Here is a 16,471-nt window from a genome sequence, read left to right as displayed (position 1 = left end):
TACAACATCACATCTATTCTAGAACATATAATATTTAGATGTTTAGAATTTGTCTTCATTACTCTTTGATCTATTAGCCCGATTCTCCACAATTTAGCAAATACCATAGACTTTTACACAATCTATATTGTGAATTTGAAATGCAAACAATATAAATCTGAATCCACTTAATCTGACAGAAACATGCCATCAATCAACAGTAATGCATTCAGAGTTGCAACAAGATGCCAATAAAGAAGACATTTGATAGGTGTTATTTAGTAAAACGGCTTATTGGAAGGGTGATTTACATCTTCTGAATGAGGTAGAATTTCAGCATTAAATGCTGATCTCCTTTTCCTTTTAGTATTACTGTGGAGTGTGGGAGAAAAAGTGCAATGTAATAGCACATCTCCATGAAGAAAACTTTGACTCACCAACTCGTAACAGCTTGGTGAATCCATTGGTATTGAATGTCGACATTTGCTCTAAAGCATAAAACAAGCTGGTATTAGAAACCGCAGAACTCAGAATCATTAAAACTCACTCTTTATATTGTTTAGTTAAATGTTTCATGATTTTAATTTGTCCAACAGATGAAAATGAATGCATAAATTCTCAGGTTTGTGGAGGAGCTTCATGCCATAATACATTGGGAAGTTTCAAGTGCCTTTGTCCATCAGGATTCTCCTTTGAGCAGATGTCTGGGTCTTGTCATGACGTAAACGAGTGTTCGTCTTCCAAAAATCCATGCAACTATGGCTGCTCAAACACTGATGGCGGTTACTCATGTGGCTGCCCACCCGGATATTATAGAGTTGGCCAAGGGTAAGAACCAGTTAGAATAATAAAATTAGTTACAAGTTTAATAAGCAAATAACTCTTTGACTGTCTTCACATGATTTGCAAGTCTTGCAAAATACAAGTCTAACCCAATGGTTCATAAACTATGGGTCATGAACCAAAGTAGGCTACAAAGATCTTTCTGCTGTGTCATGAATTTAGAGCCTTTTGCAACAATTGGCCACCATCATGTGTCGAGAAGGATTCTATCTGTATCTACTTACTATGTTCGCTGCTTGCAGCACACCCGAGGGCCATGGCCTACAAAAGCTAAGCAGCATTGCACAGGCAAAAAGAGATCCTCAGAGGTTTTTCTGTGGGATAGCTTGGAGAACTCTGCCCTAAGCAACATACCTCAGCTGGCGTAGCTATCACCATACCAGGAAAGAATGAGCAATCAAATCTGCAAGGGAAAGGAAAAGAGGAGATAGTGAGATATCAGGTGGGTAGGCAAGGGGCAGAAGGAAAGCAGGAAGGAGATTGGATAGGGGAGGCTGAGAGCAATTGTCTTAAGGAAAGGGAGAGCTAACATAGAAAATAGGTGCAGGAGTTGGCCATTCGGCCCTTCGAGGGCCATTCAATATGATCGTGGCTGATCATCCAACTCAGTATCCTGTACCTGCCTTCTCTCCATATCCCCTGATCCCTCTAACCACAAGGGCCACATCTAATTCCCTCTTAAATATAGCCAATGAACTGGCCTCAACTACTTTCTGTGGCAGAGAATTCCACAGATTCACCACTCTCTGTGTGAAATTTTTCTTTCTCATCTCGGTCCTAAAAGACTTCCCCCTTATCCTTAAACTGTGACCCCTTGTTCTGGACTTCCCCAACATTGGGAACAATCTTCTTGCATCTAGCCTGTTCAACCCCTTAAGAATGTTGTAAGTTTAAGTCTAAAAATAAGGGCAAGAGCATGCTTGTGTGCCATCTGTATGCAAGTGGTCAAAGTGCATCTGCATGGAGAAACATGTACATATTTACCACCACCCTGATACCATCGATTACCTTATAGAATTTTATTGATTTTAACGTTTGTTTTATTTCAAGTTTCCATAGTCCAACATTTCCCAATCCTCTTCCCAAGGACATGCGATATTTGGTTCTTATGAATACAATGTTCTCACATACAAAATTGAATTGTAAATGCGACTAACATCAGTGGTTAAATCCAGAAATATGTGAAATGTCAAAACAATGTGAAAAATTAATGGTAAATCGAATTAACACTAATTAAATAATTAAAACTCCGAAAGACAACTGGTGAACATTGTAAATTATCAGGAACAGATTGAGAAATCATCCGTCAAATTTAGAAAATGCACTAGGTAACTTTTTTAGGTCCTAACATCAAAAAGTTTAGGAGCCCAATGCTGCAAATAATTGCAAATTATGCTATTATTTTACAGATGATTACTCAGCAATTAGTTGTAAATTTATAACGTAAAATTAGTGCTTGCCATTTGGAAGCAAATTCTTGATGTGCTTTCCTCTTTTACAAAGAAGATATGCATACATTTGGAAAATGTGAGGTTCTATATCCATAATTGAAGTTTCCATGTGATATATTTTCATCTTCACATTTAAACTGGGAAAATAAGTAAGCTCCCCTCTGGCAAAACAGCTTGGTCTTCAATTTATTGATTTCAATAAAAATTAAAATGGGATAGACTGCATGGCAGGCAGCCCAAATTCGTGTTGGATTGCTACCCAGGTTGAAAGACAAGAATCCAACTCACGCAGTAGACTCTGAACTCATATTTTAACATTCTTTACACTAGGCACTGTGTTTCGGGAGTAGGATTCGGCAGAGGTCATATGCTCCCAATAGGAGGTGACACAGAAGACAATAGTCTATCACCTGAGGTGTGTTATGAATGCAAAATTAATGGCTACCCGAAAGGAAGACATCGAAGAGCAACAAACGAAAAAGGAACCATGACTTCAAATGATGCAGAGGTAATAGAGAGCTGTTTTTATCTGTACACAGAAAGAAAGGACAAAGGGACACTGAATGATTCATTCAATGGTTAAGGAAAATTAATAGTTGTTATATAAATGGGCATTGAAAAAAAAAACTGAAGTGAGCACATTGAATGCAGAAAATGCCTCATTAATGAAAGCTGTCCCATTTAGACAGGCATAGGCTGACTCCTCACAAGCAGTCCCTGTTTTTCCAAGAGAACATATATCTTGTCTTGCTGAATCTTCAATAACTTCTCTCCCATTGATACAATTACCAGCCTGTTGTTCTAGACTTATCCCAAAGCAAGGGGACCATATTTGTTATCCTCCAGTCTTCTGGAACATCACCCGAGGCTAATGAAGATGCAAAAATCTTCATGAGAACTACCCAATCTCCCTTGCTTTCCTTAGCATTCTGGGTCAGACCTTGTCAGGGTCTGTGATAAATCTAGCCTAAAGGGTCTGTCCCACCAGCATGCAATTGCATGCGTCTAGCGCGACCAAACGTGGTCGCTTGAGGCATACGGCCTCACGGGGCCGGTCCCACTTCCAAGCGAGGAGGCGTATGGAGTTGTGCGGGGCTGGTCCCGACATCGCGCGGGGCTCCGAAAATCCCGCACTGTCCGAAATCTTCGCGCGCCTACGGCCTGTTGGGCGTACGCAGCGTCTCGACGGGCGTACGCTGTGTCTTGATGGGGTACGCCTAGCGTGTGGCGTTGCGCAATGACGTCACCGTGCGACGTCCAAATTCAGTCGGCCCGCCTCCTGCCCAGCTGATTGGTGAGAATGATGTCGGGACCAGCCCCGCACAACTCCATATGCCTCTGCGGTTCGAATTGGGACCGGCCCTGCGAGGCCGTACACCTCAAGCGACCACGTTTGGTCGCGCTAGACGCATGCAATCGCATGCTGGTAGGACAGGCCCTTAATGTACTGTATTTCTTGCACTTCCTTGTTCCTGATACAGACATCTAGAATATCAGCATACCCCAATCTTAACTCTCCAGTTTCCACTAAAAGAATGGTAAAATAGTAACTATTGTTTAAACTAAGTTAAAAAACATTTTTACTTTCATTTATATTTATGACTTTTCAGGGTATTTTTGACTTTTTTTGGCTAGGCTGCCTGATAACTATCAATACCACTACATAAGTAAAATTCATGGTAGTGGAATAAAATAACATGTTTGCACCACCTGATCAGACTTTTAGCATTATATCACTGAGCAGCCTTCTCAGGCATCTGAGGGAGCTGGAAGTAGGAGTGTGTTGCCTGCACAAAGCGGTACAATAAGCATTAGAAAAGAAAATGGAGATCAATTAAGATATACAGTAACTTTGTCATACATTTGCAGGATATTTAGATTATCAAGTTAATTATTTCAATTTTTTATTATATGTAATACATTTATAAATTATTTTTCATATTTAATGGAAGTAATTCCTTGTCAGATTTATAGATTAATTTTCCTTTCCATTGTCTACTGAAAAGTGCACTTTAAGGGCGCTCTCTACGCAGACTAATTCTACTCTACTCTACGCAGACTAATTCTACTCTCAGCGCAGGGACCAAAATGCCACAAATAAAACGCCAATAAGGAGGCATCGTTTGTTTTCAGACCACAATTCAACACAAAAATCAGATGTTCCAATTATATTTGCAAATTTTATTCACACAGGCTTAAAATATCAAAATGATAAAGTGCACAATTTTTGAATGGGTAGGGCAACACACCGTAATCAACCTATCCAATTATTTATTGTAGTTGAAATTATAGTAAATTAGGCATCTCCCGTTGGTAGTTTGTGGTCCTCCGCACATTTTCTTTCCCCTCAGAATCAATAATTTACACTAGGTCCATGAGGAAACTTCTCTGTGACTTCTCTCTTCCTCATGACATTAACTAAAATTCAATGTATGAGTTTTTTTGTTCATTTGCTTACAGGAGGTGGGCATCACTGGCAAGGCTGCATTTATCGTGCACCCCTACCTGCCGCTAAGCATAGATGTTTATCAGTCTGGAATTATATGTAGGCCACTGGGCAAGGAAAACAGATTTCCTTCTCTGAAATCTATCTCAAGATCGATTTTCATAACAATTGTTTCATAGTTACTATTAATGATTACGAGTAATTTAGTTCCAGATTTATTCGACTTCTCCAACAATGGATTCCCCAGTCTCCATTTGGAGGGTTCAGACCTTTGAGTTGTATGACAACAAACCGTTGCAGAAGTTAGAAATCTGAAATAAAAACAGAAATATTTATCAGATCTTTTATTTCTAATCATGTCCTGTATCTCACAGTTTCAGAATTATTTTTTTCTCTCTCTACTTTGCCATCTATTTCAATTTCCTCCACACAGATTTGCTTCTATTAACAAGCCTTGGCCATTCTCTGTCAGCTGGTATTGGTTTATGTCATCCATTTGTTGGTCTTCATCTATTCACAGACTTTCTCTGTTCACTACCCCCCCCCCCCCCCCCCCCTTCCTACAACTGAAAGCATGCGTGTTTTATGACTTTTCCTTGTTCTGATAAAATGACCATCATCATGAATCAATAAAGTGTTTCCCTCTTCATGGAGATATGCTATGTATTTCATTTTCGTAAACGTTTTCCATGTTTATTCCATACTGTAAGTAGGAAGGAAGTGTTGAAGTAGTGTGCAGTTGGTTCATTTGATGCTTTACTCAACCACGTTTATTTCTCGACTCTTTTGTTTTCAGGAGAAAAATGAAGCCACTTTGCCAATGAGCTTTGCAAGTTTGAGCACAGAAAATCAGCTTATCTTCAATTTAAATATTTCTGATCTCAGCAGTAAAGACCATATCCTACAGTTTATCCCAGCAATTTCTACGTTGACAAATCATGTACGTTACTTGATTGATGTTGGTAATGAGAAAGGTTTCTTCAAAATTAATCAAAAAGATGGTACAAGTTATCTGCATTTGACCAAGAAGAAGCCAGAATCAGGAGTATACTCATTAGAAATAAGCAGCATTCCCCTTTTTAAAAAGAAGGAACTTGATCGTCTTGAAGACAAGTATGATAAAGACTACCTCACTGGTGAGCTTGGTGAAATTCTCCAAATGAAAATTCAGATTGTGCTTCATTAATACACAACAGAAGGTCAAACTGCTTCAGCCAAAAGATGGATCATTTTATTGCCAAACAGATTCGACATATCATGGATACAATCTCTTATTAACTGTAATATGTCTGAGCACTGCTTACTTCTAATGTTAGAAAAGTAAAGTCGTGGATACATACCATAGCTCTAAACCACTTACTCGAGCTTTGTATAAATGCTGCACTGCTATTTCAATATGACTAGCTTCATACATTGTATAATGATATGTTGAATCTTTTTTTTTTAAATCACACACACACTTGGACCATTCAATCCACTTGTTGGACCACTGATGCTGAGAATTTACAATTTCTTTTAAGCAGAGCCGTAACATTACTCTGCAGTAAAGGACACGTCATATTTTTGATCTTTTAAATTTACTTTTCAATTTAAATTTCACTAGATCAAACATTTATATATGTACCTGGTGCTAGTAACATGTCAACCTAGATTGTGACTGCACTGTAATATTTTACAAACTTGGTAGCCAAAAATGCAATTATTCAGTCTTAAGTATTACCAGATTTTTTTCCATTACGTTACAAAGAACCAAAGTTAGTTCAGTAGCTTATCTCAGTTATGCATTTTTCACTCATGTAAATTAAGTGTGTGTATACTGCAGCCATGCTACTTTTTTATCATGGAAACTTTTGTATACCAGAATTCTCATTTTGTGTGTGTGCGTGTGTCTGTTTGTCTATGTCTGTGTGTGTGTGTGTTTTCATTCCAACCCTGAGTTGAGGGTGTTGTAATGGTGCTTTAAGAACAACTACTTTTGAAAATTAGATGCAATATCCCTCTGTGAGTAATAAAATGCACATTGAGGACTTAATGAATAAGAACTAATCAGGTCATAGGATTAATAGCACTCAAAAGCTAGACAATCAAACTGTCAAACACAGTCTCCTGTAAAATGACACGATAGTACCAGTATTTTTATGCAGTTCACCATCAGCAAGTGTTTAGATCTTCAATGTCAGTAATTCCACAATAAAACAGTATTTTCAGTTTTAATACCTCAGTGTTAACTGTGATGACTCATGTGGATCAGAACTAATTTTCCTGACTCTGCATGCCTCTTTTTGATATGCTTCTCATTGATAGCCCATCTTACCAATATCTTTGGGAATGTAATTCCTCCTTTGTGATTTTTCCAGCAGACAGGCCTTTACATAAGTACAGATTTCTGAGCTGGAATAAAGGTGGAGCAAGAAACATGTTCACAAGTTCAAAGAAATGCCTCACAATTTGCCATAGGAATATCTCTTTGCATTCTTTATTCATTTGTTTCTCAAAATCTGCAATGAAGCATGACACACAGTGCTGGAGTAACTCAGCTGGTCAGGTAGCATCTTTGGAGATGTTTTAGGTTGGGATCCCGAGTTACTTCAGCAATTGAGTCTTTTTTGTAAGCCAGCATCTGCAATTCCTTGTTTCTGCAATGAAATATGCTCAGTTTTCATTTCACAGTACAGAATACACACTATGTTGGACACCAAACACAACAAATCATAGTGGAATTTGTTTGCTATTTCTACCAAAATGGTGTTTTGAGATAATTAATACAATTTTACTGTAAAAATTGATTTGTTCAATATGTTGCTACCAAAAAACAATAATCAGAAGAAATCTTTCCCAACAGTATCTTTAACATTTTCATAGACTCAAATGGTGTAAATGAGACTTAGTTTCTCCGGTTCATAAGGCCTTTTTTACAGCCAGTGACCAGGCAACTGTGTCAACACTTGTCTATCCATACAGTAGCGTTCTGTGCAGATTAGGGACTGAGTCACATCTACATGTAATTTATTGACCACTAGGAATACACCTGGACAATAAATTATAGAATATATGTGTTTACATAGTACCTAAATGCAGTACAATATTCAAAACTTACTTGCTGTAACATAATTATTTAAAGTTTCTTCCTTGAACAGGGACCTGACCAATTTCCCTCTACTAACACTCCTCAGCCTCGCGGAACTTGTCCTCAATCTCAGCAACTTTTCTTTTGACTCCTCTCACGTTCTACAGTTAAAGGTGTAGCATGGGCCCCAACTATGCCTGCCGTTTTGTCGGTTACGTCGAACCGTCCTTGTTCGAGTCGTACACTGGCACTAACCCCCCCAAACTCATTCTCTGCTATATCAAGGACTACATCGGGGCTGCCTCCTGCACCCATGAAGAACTCATGGACTTCATTAACTTCACCACTAACCTCCACTCTCCCCTCAAATTCACCAGAACTATCTCTGACACCACTATCCTCTTTTTTGATCTCCCTGTCTCCATTATAGGGACAGGGACAGACTATCCTATCGACTGATAGTCTACTACAAACACCGACTAACTCCCATAATTATCTGGATTACACTTCCTCCCGCCCTGCCTCTTACAAAGATGCTTTCCCCTACTTTCAATTCCTCCATCTCTGTCACATCTGCTCCCAAGATGAGACTTCTCATATGAGGGCATCCGAGAATAATTTTCTTTAATGAATGTGGTTTCTTCCTGGCTGTCATAGATAGATCCCTCACCCTCGTCTCTTCTGTGTCCCGGAGTTCTGCTCTCACTCCCTCTCCCCCCAGATGCAACAAGGACAGAGTTTTATTGGTCCTCGCCTTTCACCACACCAATCTCGCATCCAACACATCCTCTGACATTTCCATCACCGCCAACGTGATCCCACCACTAATCACCACCCCTTTCCACTTTCTGTTCCATCCACTGCTCCTTGGTTCACTCATCCCTTCGCATCCAAATCCCCGCTACCGTGGAAGTTTCCCCTGCAACTGCAGGAGATAGATTAATAGAGTGATACAGTGTGAAAACAGGCCCAACTTGCCCACACCGGCCAACATGTCCCAGCTCCACTAGTCTCACCTGCCTGCGTTTGGTCCATATCCCTCCAAACAGATGTAGCATCTGTCTTTATACCTTCTTCCTCACCTCCATCCATGGACCACGACAGTCCTTCCAGGTTAGATAGAGGTTCACGTGCATCTCCTCTAACCAATGTGGGCTCCTGTACATCGCTGTGACCAAACGTAGACTCGGCGACTGTTTCACTGAACACTTGTGCTCAGTCCACCAAGGCCTACTGGATCTCCAGTTTGCAAACCACTTTAAATCCTCTTCCCATTCCAATATTGACATTTCTGTCCTGGACCCCCTCCATTGCCAAGGTAAGGCCAAATGCAAACTGAATGAACAGCACTTCATATTCCACCTGGGTAGCTTACAACACAACAGTATGAACATTGAATTATGCAGGTAAACTACAAACACTTTCCTTCCTCCCTTCCCTCCACCAAATGTTAGTTAACTAGCTTCACAGTATGCAACTATGAATCCCTCTTGGGATCACACCTGTTTCTGTATCTAGCCTTTGTCCAACAATCTGCCTCTCTGGGAACACCCTCGCCTGAGATCATCTGTGAATGACTGGCCATGATTTGTCTTGCCTTTTTCATTTCCAACTTTCTTTTCTCCAATCCCCCTACTACAATCCGTCAGAAAAAGGGTCTCGAAACATCACCTATCCATTTTCTCCAGTGATGCTGCCTTATCTGCTAAATTATTCCAGCATTTTGTGTCTATCATTATTATTTAAAATTTGATACGGTGTAATTATTCCCATAAACTTGATCAATGAAGAGCATCCTAAAGGAGGAGAGGGAGAGTGAGAGATGTAGAGATTAAGAAAAATAATATCAGAGGATTTGACCACCTACTTTGTTCATTGGTAGATTTACATGAATGCATACAGTTACTACAACTCCTTCGGTCTGCTTATGTTAGGTCTGTGTTAGCCGTAGCAGTCTTCTATTTAGTGATTTTCCAGATGATTTGCTGTTAATGGTATTATATTCCCTTTAAGTAAGAAAGCTGTGTTAAAATAACAAATGTCACATTCTATTTTAGAGAGCTTATTTTGAAGTGAGAGGATAGAAAGCTACTGCATTTCTGGATTAATATTCGGGCACACACTTAGCAGTGCAATATTCAGATTTATCCAACAACAAACAGGTATTTATGTCTGGTATATTAATCTCAAATGGATATCTTAGTGGAAAGAATTATCTCCCTCATTGTTGCAATTTGTTGAGGGAACCAATAGCTTTAGGTATATGATTAAAAATAATGTAAATATGTACATAACCTCAAATTGCTTTACTGCCAATGAATTGGAAGTATAATCACTGATGATTCGGATCTGAAGAAGAGTCTCGACGAAACGTCACCCATTCCTTTTCTCCAGAGATGCTGCCTGTCCCGCTGAGTTACTCCAGCATTTTGTGTCTATCACTGATGTAATGTAGGAAATAAAGCAGGCAATTTGTGCACAGCAAGCTTCCACATGTCACAATGTGTTGTGGACTGAATAATATGCCTTAGTGATGGTTAATTGAAGAATGAACATTGGCCAAGGTACCAAGGCTAGTTTCCCTGCTTTTTAAAATGGGTTATTTTAATTCTACCTGAGAGAACACGGTTTTATGGCAGGAGAAAAATAGCAATCTGTTGCTGCAGCAATTCATCCAGTTCTGCACTGGAGTGTCTGTGCATTTTTGAGCGAAAGTCTCTGGAATGAAACTTGAATCCAGAATCTCCTGACAGAGTTTCAAAAATGTTCCTAACGACACCAGGGTTGATAGGTTGACAAAAATGCATTGTCAGAAACTGAAAGATTCATTAAAATAAAATTATTGATCGGTTTCAGCACCTCCACATACTTCAGTCGAATACCACTGTTCATGTTACAACGATGGTTCATTTGTTTGCATCATGTATTTTAATAGAGTGTATCTTCTCCCACTTCACCAGTTACCCTTATCACAGACTGCCTGGAGCCATGAAATGCTGCCTGAACAGAACATCCTGGCCTAATTTTTTTTCCTGAGGGCAAGGTTACAGCTTTGGCTCGCAGTCTGACACAGTTGAGATTGGGAATGAATGCAGAATAAAACTTGTGGCAATTAAACAATTAAAGAATTGAACAAAGCGTTGGCATTGAAGCTCAATGCTTCACAACCACCATGTCATAACTAAACTTTCTTTAAATAAGAAACAGAACTGCTAACTTCAAATAGATGCTTGAGAGTAAGCCCATTTAGTATCTGTCAGGATGCTTCTTTAAATTTGTCTCATGTTCCATTCTATATGTACTGTATAATGATGCTTGTAGATTCTGATTTGTTCCTCAAGTACGCATTGATTAACCATCAAAATAAAAGATTTGTTGGTTAAAGTAGACAAGGATGCATTTTCCCCCCAAAAAGATAACATTAGACAATAGGTGCAGGAGTAGGCCATTTGGCCCTTCAAACTATAATAATAATAATAAATTTTATTTAATGGGCGCCTTTCATACATCTCAAGGACACCTTACATAGTAATCGGAATAAAAACATATAATCGGAATTAAACAAGTAATTAAAGACATCACAGTGACACAAATTAAAAACAGAATTCAATCCAAAAACAGAAAATCAAAAACACAGTGTGAAAAGAGAGCAGCGGCAGCCAAAGCGCGCCAGCGTCCACTCTCTCTTCACGGCAGCCATCTTGGACACAGACCTACAGGACTACAATTTGACAAAAAAAAATCATCCCCCCACAGTGGATAGCACTGTGGGGGAAGGCACAATGTCCAGTCCCCACCCCATGTTCACCCCAAAGTCAGGCCTATTGAGGCCACCGCAATTGCCTCTACGGAAACTAGCACCGCCATTCACTGATCATGGCTGACCATCCACATTCAGTACCCTATTCCTGCCTTATCACCGTATCCCCTGACTCCACTATCTTTAAGAGTTCTATCTAACTCTCTCTTGAAAGATGGATCCTTGAAGACTGAAAAGGGTAAGTTTATTATGGGGAACAAGGAAATGGCAAATGAGTTAAACAGGTACTTTGGATCCGTCTTCATTAGGAGGACACAAACAATCTTCTTGATGTACTAGCCAGAGGATCTGGGATGATGGAGGAACTGAAGGAAATCCACATTAGGCAGGAAATGGTGTTGGGTAGACTGATGGGACTGTAGGCTGATAAATCCCCAGCGCCTGATGGTCTGCATCCCAGGGTACTTAAGGAAGTGGCTCTAGAAATCGTGGATGCATTGGTAGTTATTTTCCAATGTTCTATAGATTCAGGATCAGTTTCTGTGAATTGGAGGGTAGCTAATGTATTCCCACTTTTTAAGAAAGGCGGGAGGGTGAAAACGAGGAATTATAGACCAGTTAGCCTGATATCAGGGAAGACGTTGGAGTCAATCATAAAAGATGAAATAGCAGGACATTTGGATAGCAGTAATCGGATCGGTCCGAGTCAGCATGGATTTACGATGGGGAAATCATGTTTGACTAATCTTCTGGGATTTTTTGAGGATGTAACTAAGAAAATGGACATGGGAGAGCCAGTGGATGTAGTGTACCTGGTCTTTCAGAAAGCATTTGATAAGGTCCCACATAGGAGATTAGTGGGCAAAATTAGGGCACATGGTATTGGGGGTAGAGTGCTGACATGGATACAAAATTGGTTGGCAGACAGGAAACAAAGAGTAGGGATTAACGGAGGTACACAAAATTGCTGGGGAAACTCAGCGGGTGCAGCAGCATCTATGGAGCAAAGGAAATAGGCGACGTTTCGGGCCCGAAACGTCGCCTATTTCCTTCGCTCCATAGATGCTGCTGCACCCGCTGAGTTTCCCCAGCAATTTTGTGTACCTTCGATATTCCAGCATCTGCAGTTCCCTTTTGAACAGTAGGGATTAACGGGTCCCTTTCAGACTGGCAGACAGTGATTAGTGGGGCACCGCAAGGCACGGTGCTGGGACCGCAGCTATTTACAATATATATTAATGATTTAGATGAAGGGATTACAGTGATGGAGGTCAGTTCTCTGGATACTTTCAAGAGAGAGCTTGATAGGGCTCTTGAAGATAGCGGAGTCAGGGGATATGGGGAGAAGGCAGGAACAGGGTACTGATTGAGGATGATCAGCCATGATCACATTGAATGGCAGTGCTCGGTTGAAGGGCCAAATGGCCTACTCCTGTGTCTTGTCTATTGAAAGCATCCAGAGAATTAGCCACCACTGCCTTCCACAGATTCACAACTCGCTGGGTGAAAAAGTTTTTCCTTATCTCCATTCTAAATGGCCTATCCCTTATTCTTAAACTGTGGCCCATCGGGAACATGTTTCCTGCCTCTAGCATGTCCAATCCCTTAATAATCTTATATGTTTCAATAAGATGCCCTCTCATCCTAAATTCCAGTGTATACAAGCCCAGCCGCTCCATTCTGTCAACATATGACAGTCCCGCCATCCCGGGAATTAACCTTGTGAACCTACGCTGCACTCCCTCAATAGCAAGAATGTCCTTCCTCAAATTTGGAGACCAAAACTGCACACAATACTCCAGGTGTGGTCTCACTAAGGCCCTGTACAACTGCAGAAGGACTTTGCTCCTATACTCAAGTCCTCTTGTTATGAAGGCCAACATGCCATTAGCTTTCTTCACTGCCTGCTGTATCTGCATGCTTACTTTCAGTGAGTGATGAACAAGAACCCCCAGATTTCTTTGTACTTCACCTTTTCCCAACTTGACACCATTCAGATAATAATCTGCCTTCCTGTTTTTGTCACCAAAGTGGATAACCTCACATTTGTCCACATTAAACTGCACCTGCCCACTCACCCAACCTGTCCAAGTCACCCTGCATCCTCATAGCAGCCTCCTCACAGTTCACACTGCCACCCAGCTTCGTGTCATCTGCAAATTTGCTAATGTTACTTTGAATCCCTTCATCTAAATCATTGATGTATATTGTAAATAGCTGCGGTCCCAGCACTGAGCCTGCGGTACCCCACTAGTCACTGCCTGCCATTCTGAAAGGGACCCGTTAACCCCTACTCTTTGTTTGCCAACCAATTTTCTATCCATGTCAGTACCCAATACCATGTGCTCTCATTTTGCCCACTAATCTCCTATGTGGGACCTTCTCAAATGCTTTCTGAAAGTCCAGGTACACTACATACACTGTCTCTCCCTTGTCTATTTTCCTAGTTACAGCCTCAAAAAATTCCAAAAGATTAGTCAAGCATGATTTTCCCTTCGTACATCCATGCTGACTCGGACAGATCCCGTTACTGCTATCCAAATGTCTTGCTATTTCATCTTTTATAGTTGACTCCAGCATCTTCCCCACCACCGATGTCAGGCTAACTGGTCTATTTTCTCTCTCCTACCTTTCTTAAAAAGTGGGATAACATTAGCTACCCTCCAATCCACAGGAACTGATCCTGAATCTATAGAACATTGGAAAATGTTCACCAATGCGTCCACAATTTCTAGAGCTACTTCCTTAAGTAACCAGGGATGCAGACCATCAGGCCCTGGGGTTTTGAGAAAGAAAGAACTGCAGATGCTGTAAAAATTGAAGGTGGACAGAAATGCTGGAGGAACTCTGCAGGTGAGGCAGCATCTATGGAGAGAAGGAAAGGCTACGTTTTGGATCTGAATAAAAGGTCTCGACCCGAAATATCGCCTATTCCTTCTCTCCATACATGCTGCCTCACCCGCTGAGTTCCTCCAGTATTTTTGTCTACCGAAGACCTTGGGGATTTATCAATTATCAGTCCCATCAGTCTACCCAACACCATTTCCTGACTAATGTGAATTTCCTTCAGTTCCTCCGTCACCATAGATCCTCTGGCCATTAGGAAAATTGATTGTGTCTTCCTTAGTGAAGACAGATCCAAAGTACGTGTTCAACTCTTCTGCCATTTCCTTGTTACCTATAATAAATTCACCTGTTTCAGTCTTCAAGGGTTCAACTTTGGTCTTCACTAATTTTTTCCTCTTCACATACCTAAAGAAGCTTTTACTATCCTCCTTTATGTTCTTGGCTAGCTTGCCTTCATATCTCATCTTTTCTCCCCATATTGCCCTTTTAGTTATCTTCTGTTGCTCTTTAAAAGTTTAAAAGTAAAATCCTCTTAAGTTATGTTCTCTTTTATTTTTCTACTGTCCTTGGCTTCCTTTGTCAACCACGGTCGCCCCTTACTCCCCTTGGAATCTTTCTTCCTCTTTGGAATGAACTGATCCTGCACCTTCCGTATTATTCCCAGAAATACCTGCCATTGTTGTTCCACTGTCATCCCTGCTAGGGTATCTTTCCAGTTAACTTTGGCCAACTCCTCCCTCATGGTTCCATAGTCCCCTTTGTTCAACTGTTCAACAATTTCCCCTTCTCCCTCTCAAATTGTAGATTAAAATCATCATATTATGGTCTCTACCATAATGGCTCCTTTACCTCGAGTTCTGTTATCAAATCCGGTTCATTGCACAACACTAAATCCAGAATTGCCTTCTCCCTGGTAGGCTCCAGTACAAGCTGCTCTAAAAATCCACAAACTCCCTTTCTTTGGGGTCCAGCACCAACCTGATTTACCCAGTCTGCCTGTATGTTAAAATCTCCCATAACAACCGTAGCATTACCTTTGCGACATGCCAATTTTAACTCTTGAGCTACCCCACCCCCTCTGCCCACCTGTCTGTCTTTTCGATATGACGTATACCCTTGAATATTCAGTTCCCAGCCCTGGTCCTCTTGCAGCCATGTCTCTGTATTTCCCACAACAATTTCTTATACTTTATGCATTTATATATAATGCTTTTAATCTATTCCACCCCTCACCTTTCACATTGATTCCTATTTCACTCGGCCATACTCTCCTATCCCTTCCTGAGCTTTCTGTCCCATTAACATATCAAACAGAAAGGACTAATGTAGGCAACATTGTTTGTTTAGAATATTGTCTTTATTAATCCCTCAATCAGCTTCAGGAAAGTCGTTTAACAAATTATACATTGCCTTTGGTGTATCTTGCTGGGCACAAATTGGAAATAGCATGCATTTGGCTGGAAACAACAATGATTACAATGTGATAGCATTCATTTGAATGAGGCATTTTGAGGTGCAAAGTTTAATCTCAGATCCCCGTGTAATTTTCATGCAAAATAATTAATACAATTAAAATTAATCGTTAGGAATGTGTTAGGTAAAGTAATTCACAAAGGTTCAGTCTTTGACTTAATAGTACCACTATGCTTTGGTAAAATAGGGCTCCCTGTTGGTCCTTAAGTATGATTAACTATAACAATGGAAAGTTTTAAATATATTTTGTAAAGTGAATTACTTATTAATAAGTGAAGTAGATTAATTAGGAAAATAACATATTTTAGAGTCGTAGAGTGATACAGTGTGAAAACAGGCCATTCGGCCCAACTTGCCCACGCCGACCAATAATGACCCAAGCTACATTAGTCCCACTTGCCTGCGCTGGTCCATATCCCTCCAAACCTGTCCTATCTATGTACCTGTCTAACTCTCTTACACAATGGGATAATCCCAGCCTCAACTACCTTCTCTGCCAGTTTGTTCCATACGCTCACCACCCTTTGTGTGAAAAAGTTACCCCTCGGATTCCTATTAAATCTTTTCCCCTTCACCTTGAACCTATGTCCTCTGGCCCTCGATTC

At 40.4% G+C, this 16,471-nt stretch overlaps 1 protein-coding gene across 1 annotated transcript in view; it reads left to right on the top strand.

Moving 5' to 3' along the window:
* The window catches only part of fbn1 (fibrillin 1), a 326,717-nt gene extending 319,784 nt beyond the window's left edge, over positions 1-6,933 (top strand). Inside the window, exons 63-65 of the mRNA XM_033014876.1 lie at positions 576-807; positions 2,604-2,781; positions 5,516-6,933. Of these exons, the coding sequence (XP_032870767.1) occupies positions 576-807; positions 2,604-2,781; positions 5,516-5,905 (800 nt within the window). The 3' untranslated portion in view covers positions 5,906-6,933. The remainder of the gene's footprint in view (positions 1-575; positions 808-2,603; positions 2,782-5,515) is intronic.
* The last annotated feature ends 9,538 nt before the right edge of the window (positions 6,934-16,471 follow it).

The sequence above is a fragment of the Amblyraja radiata genome, chromosome X (assembly GCF_010909765.2).
Source record: "Amblyraja radiata isolate CabotCenter1 chromosome X, sAmbRad1.1.pri, whole genome shotgun sequence".
NCBI classification, from domain to species: Eukaryota; Metazoa; Chordata; class Chondrichthyes; order Rajiformes; family Rajidae; genus Amblyraja; species Amblyraja radiata.
Note: the sequence above shows the minus strand (reverse complement) of the source record. Positions and strands in the feature narration are given on the sequence as shown.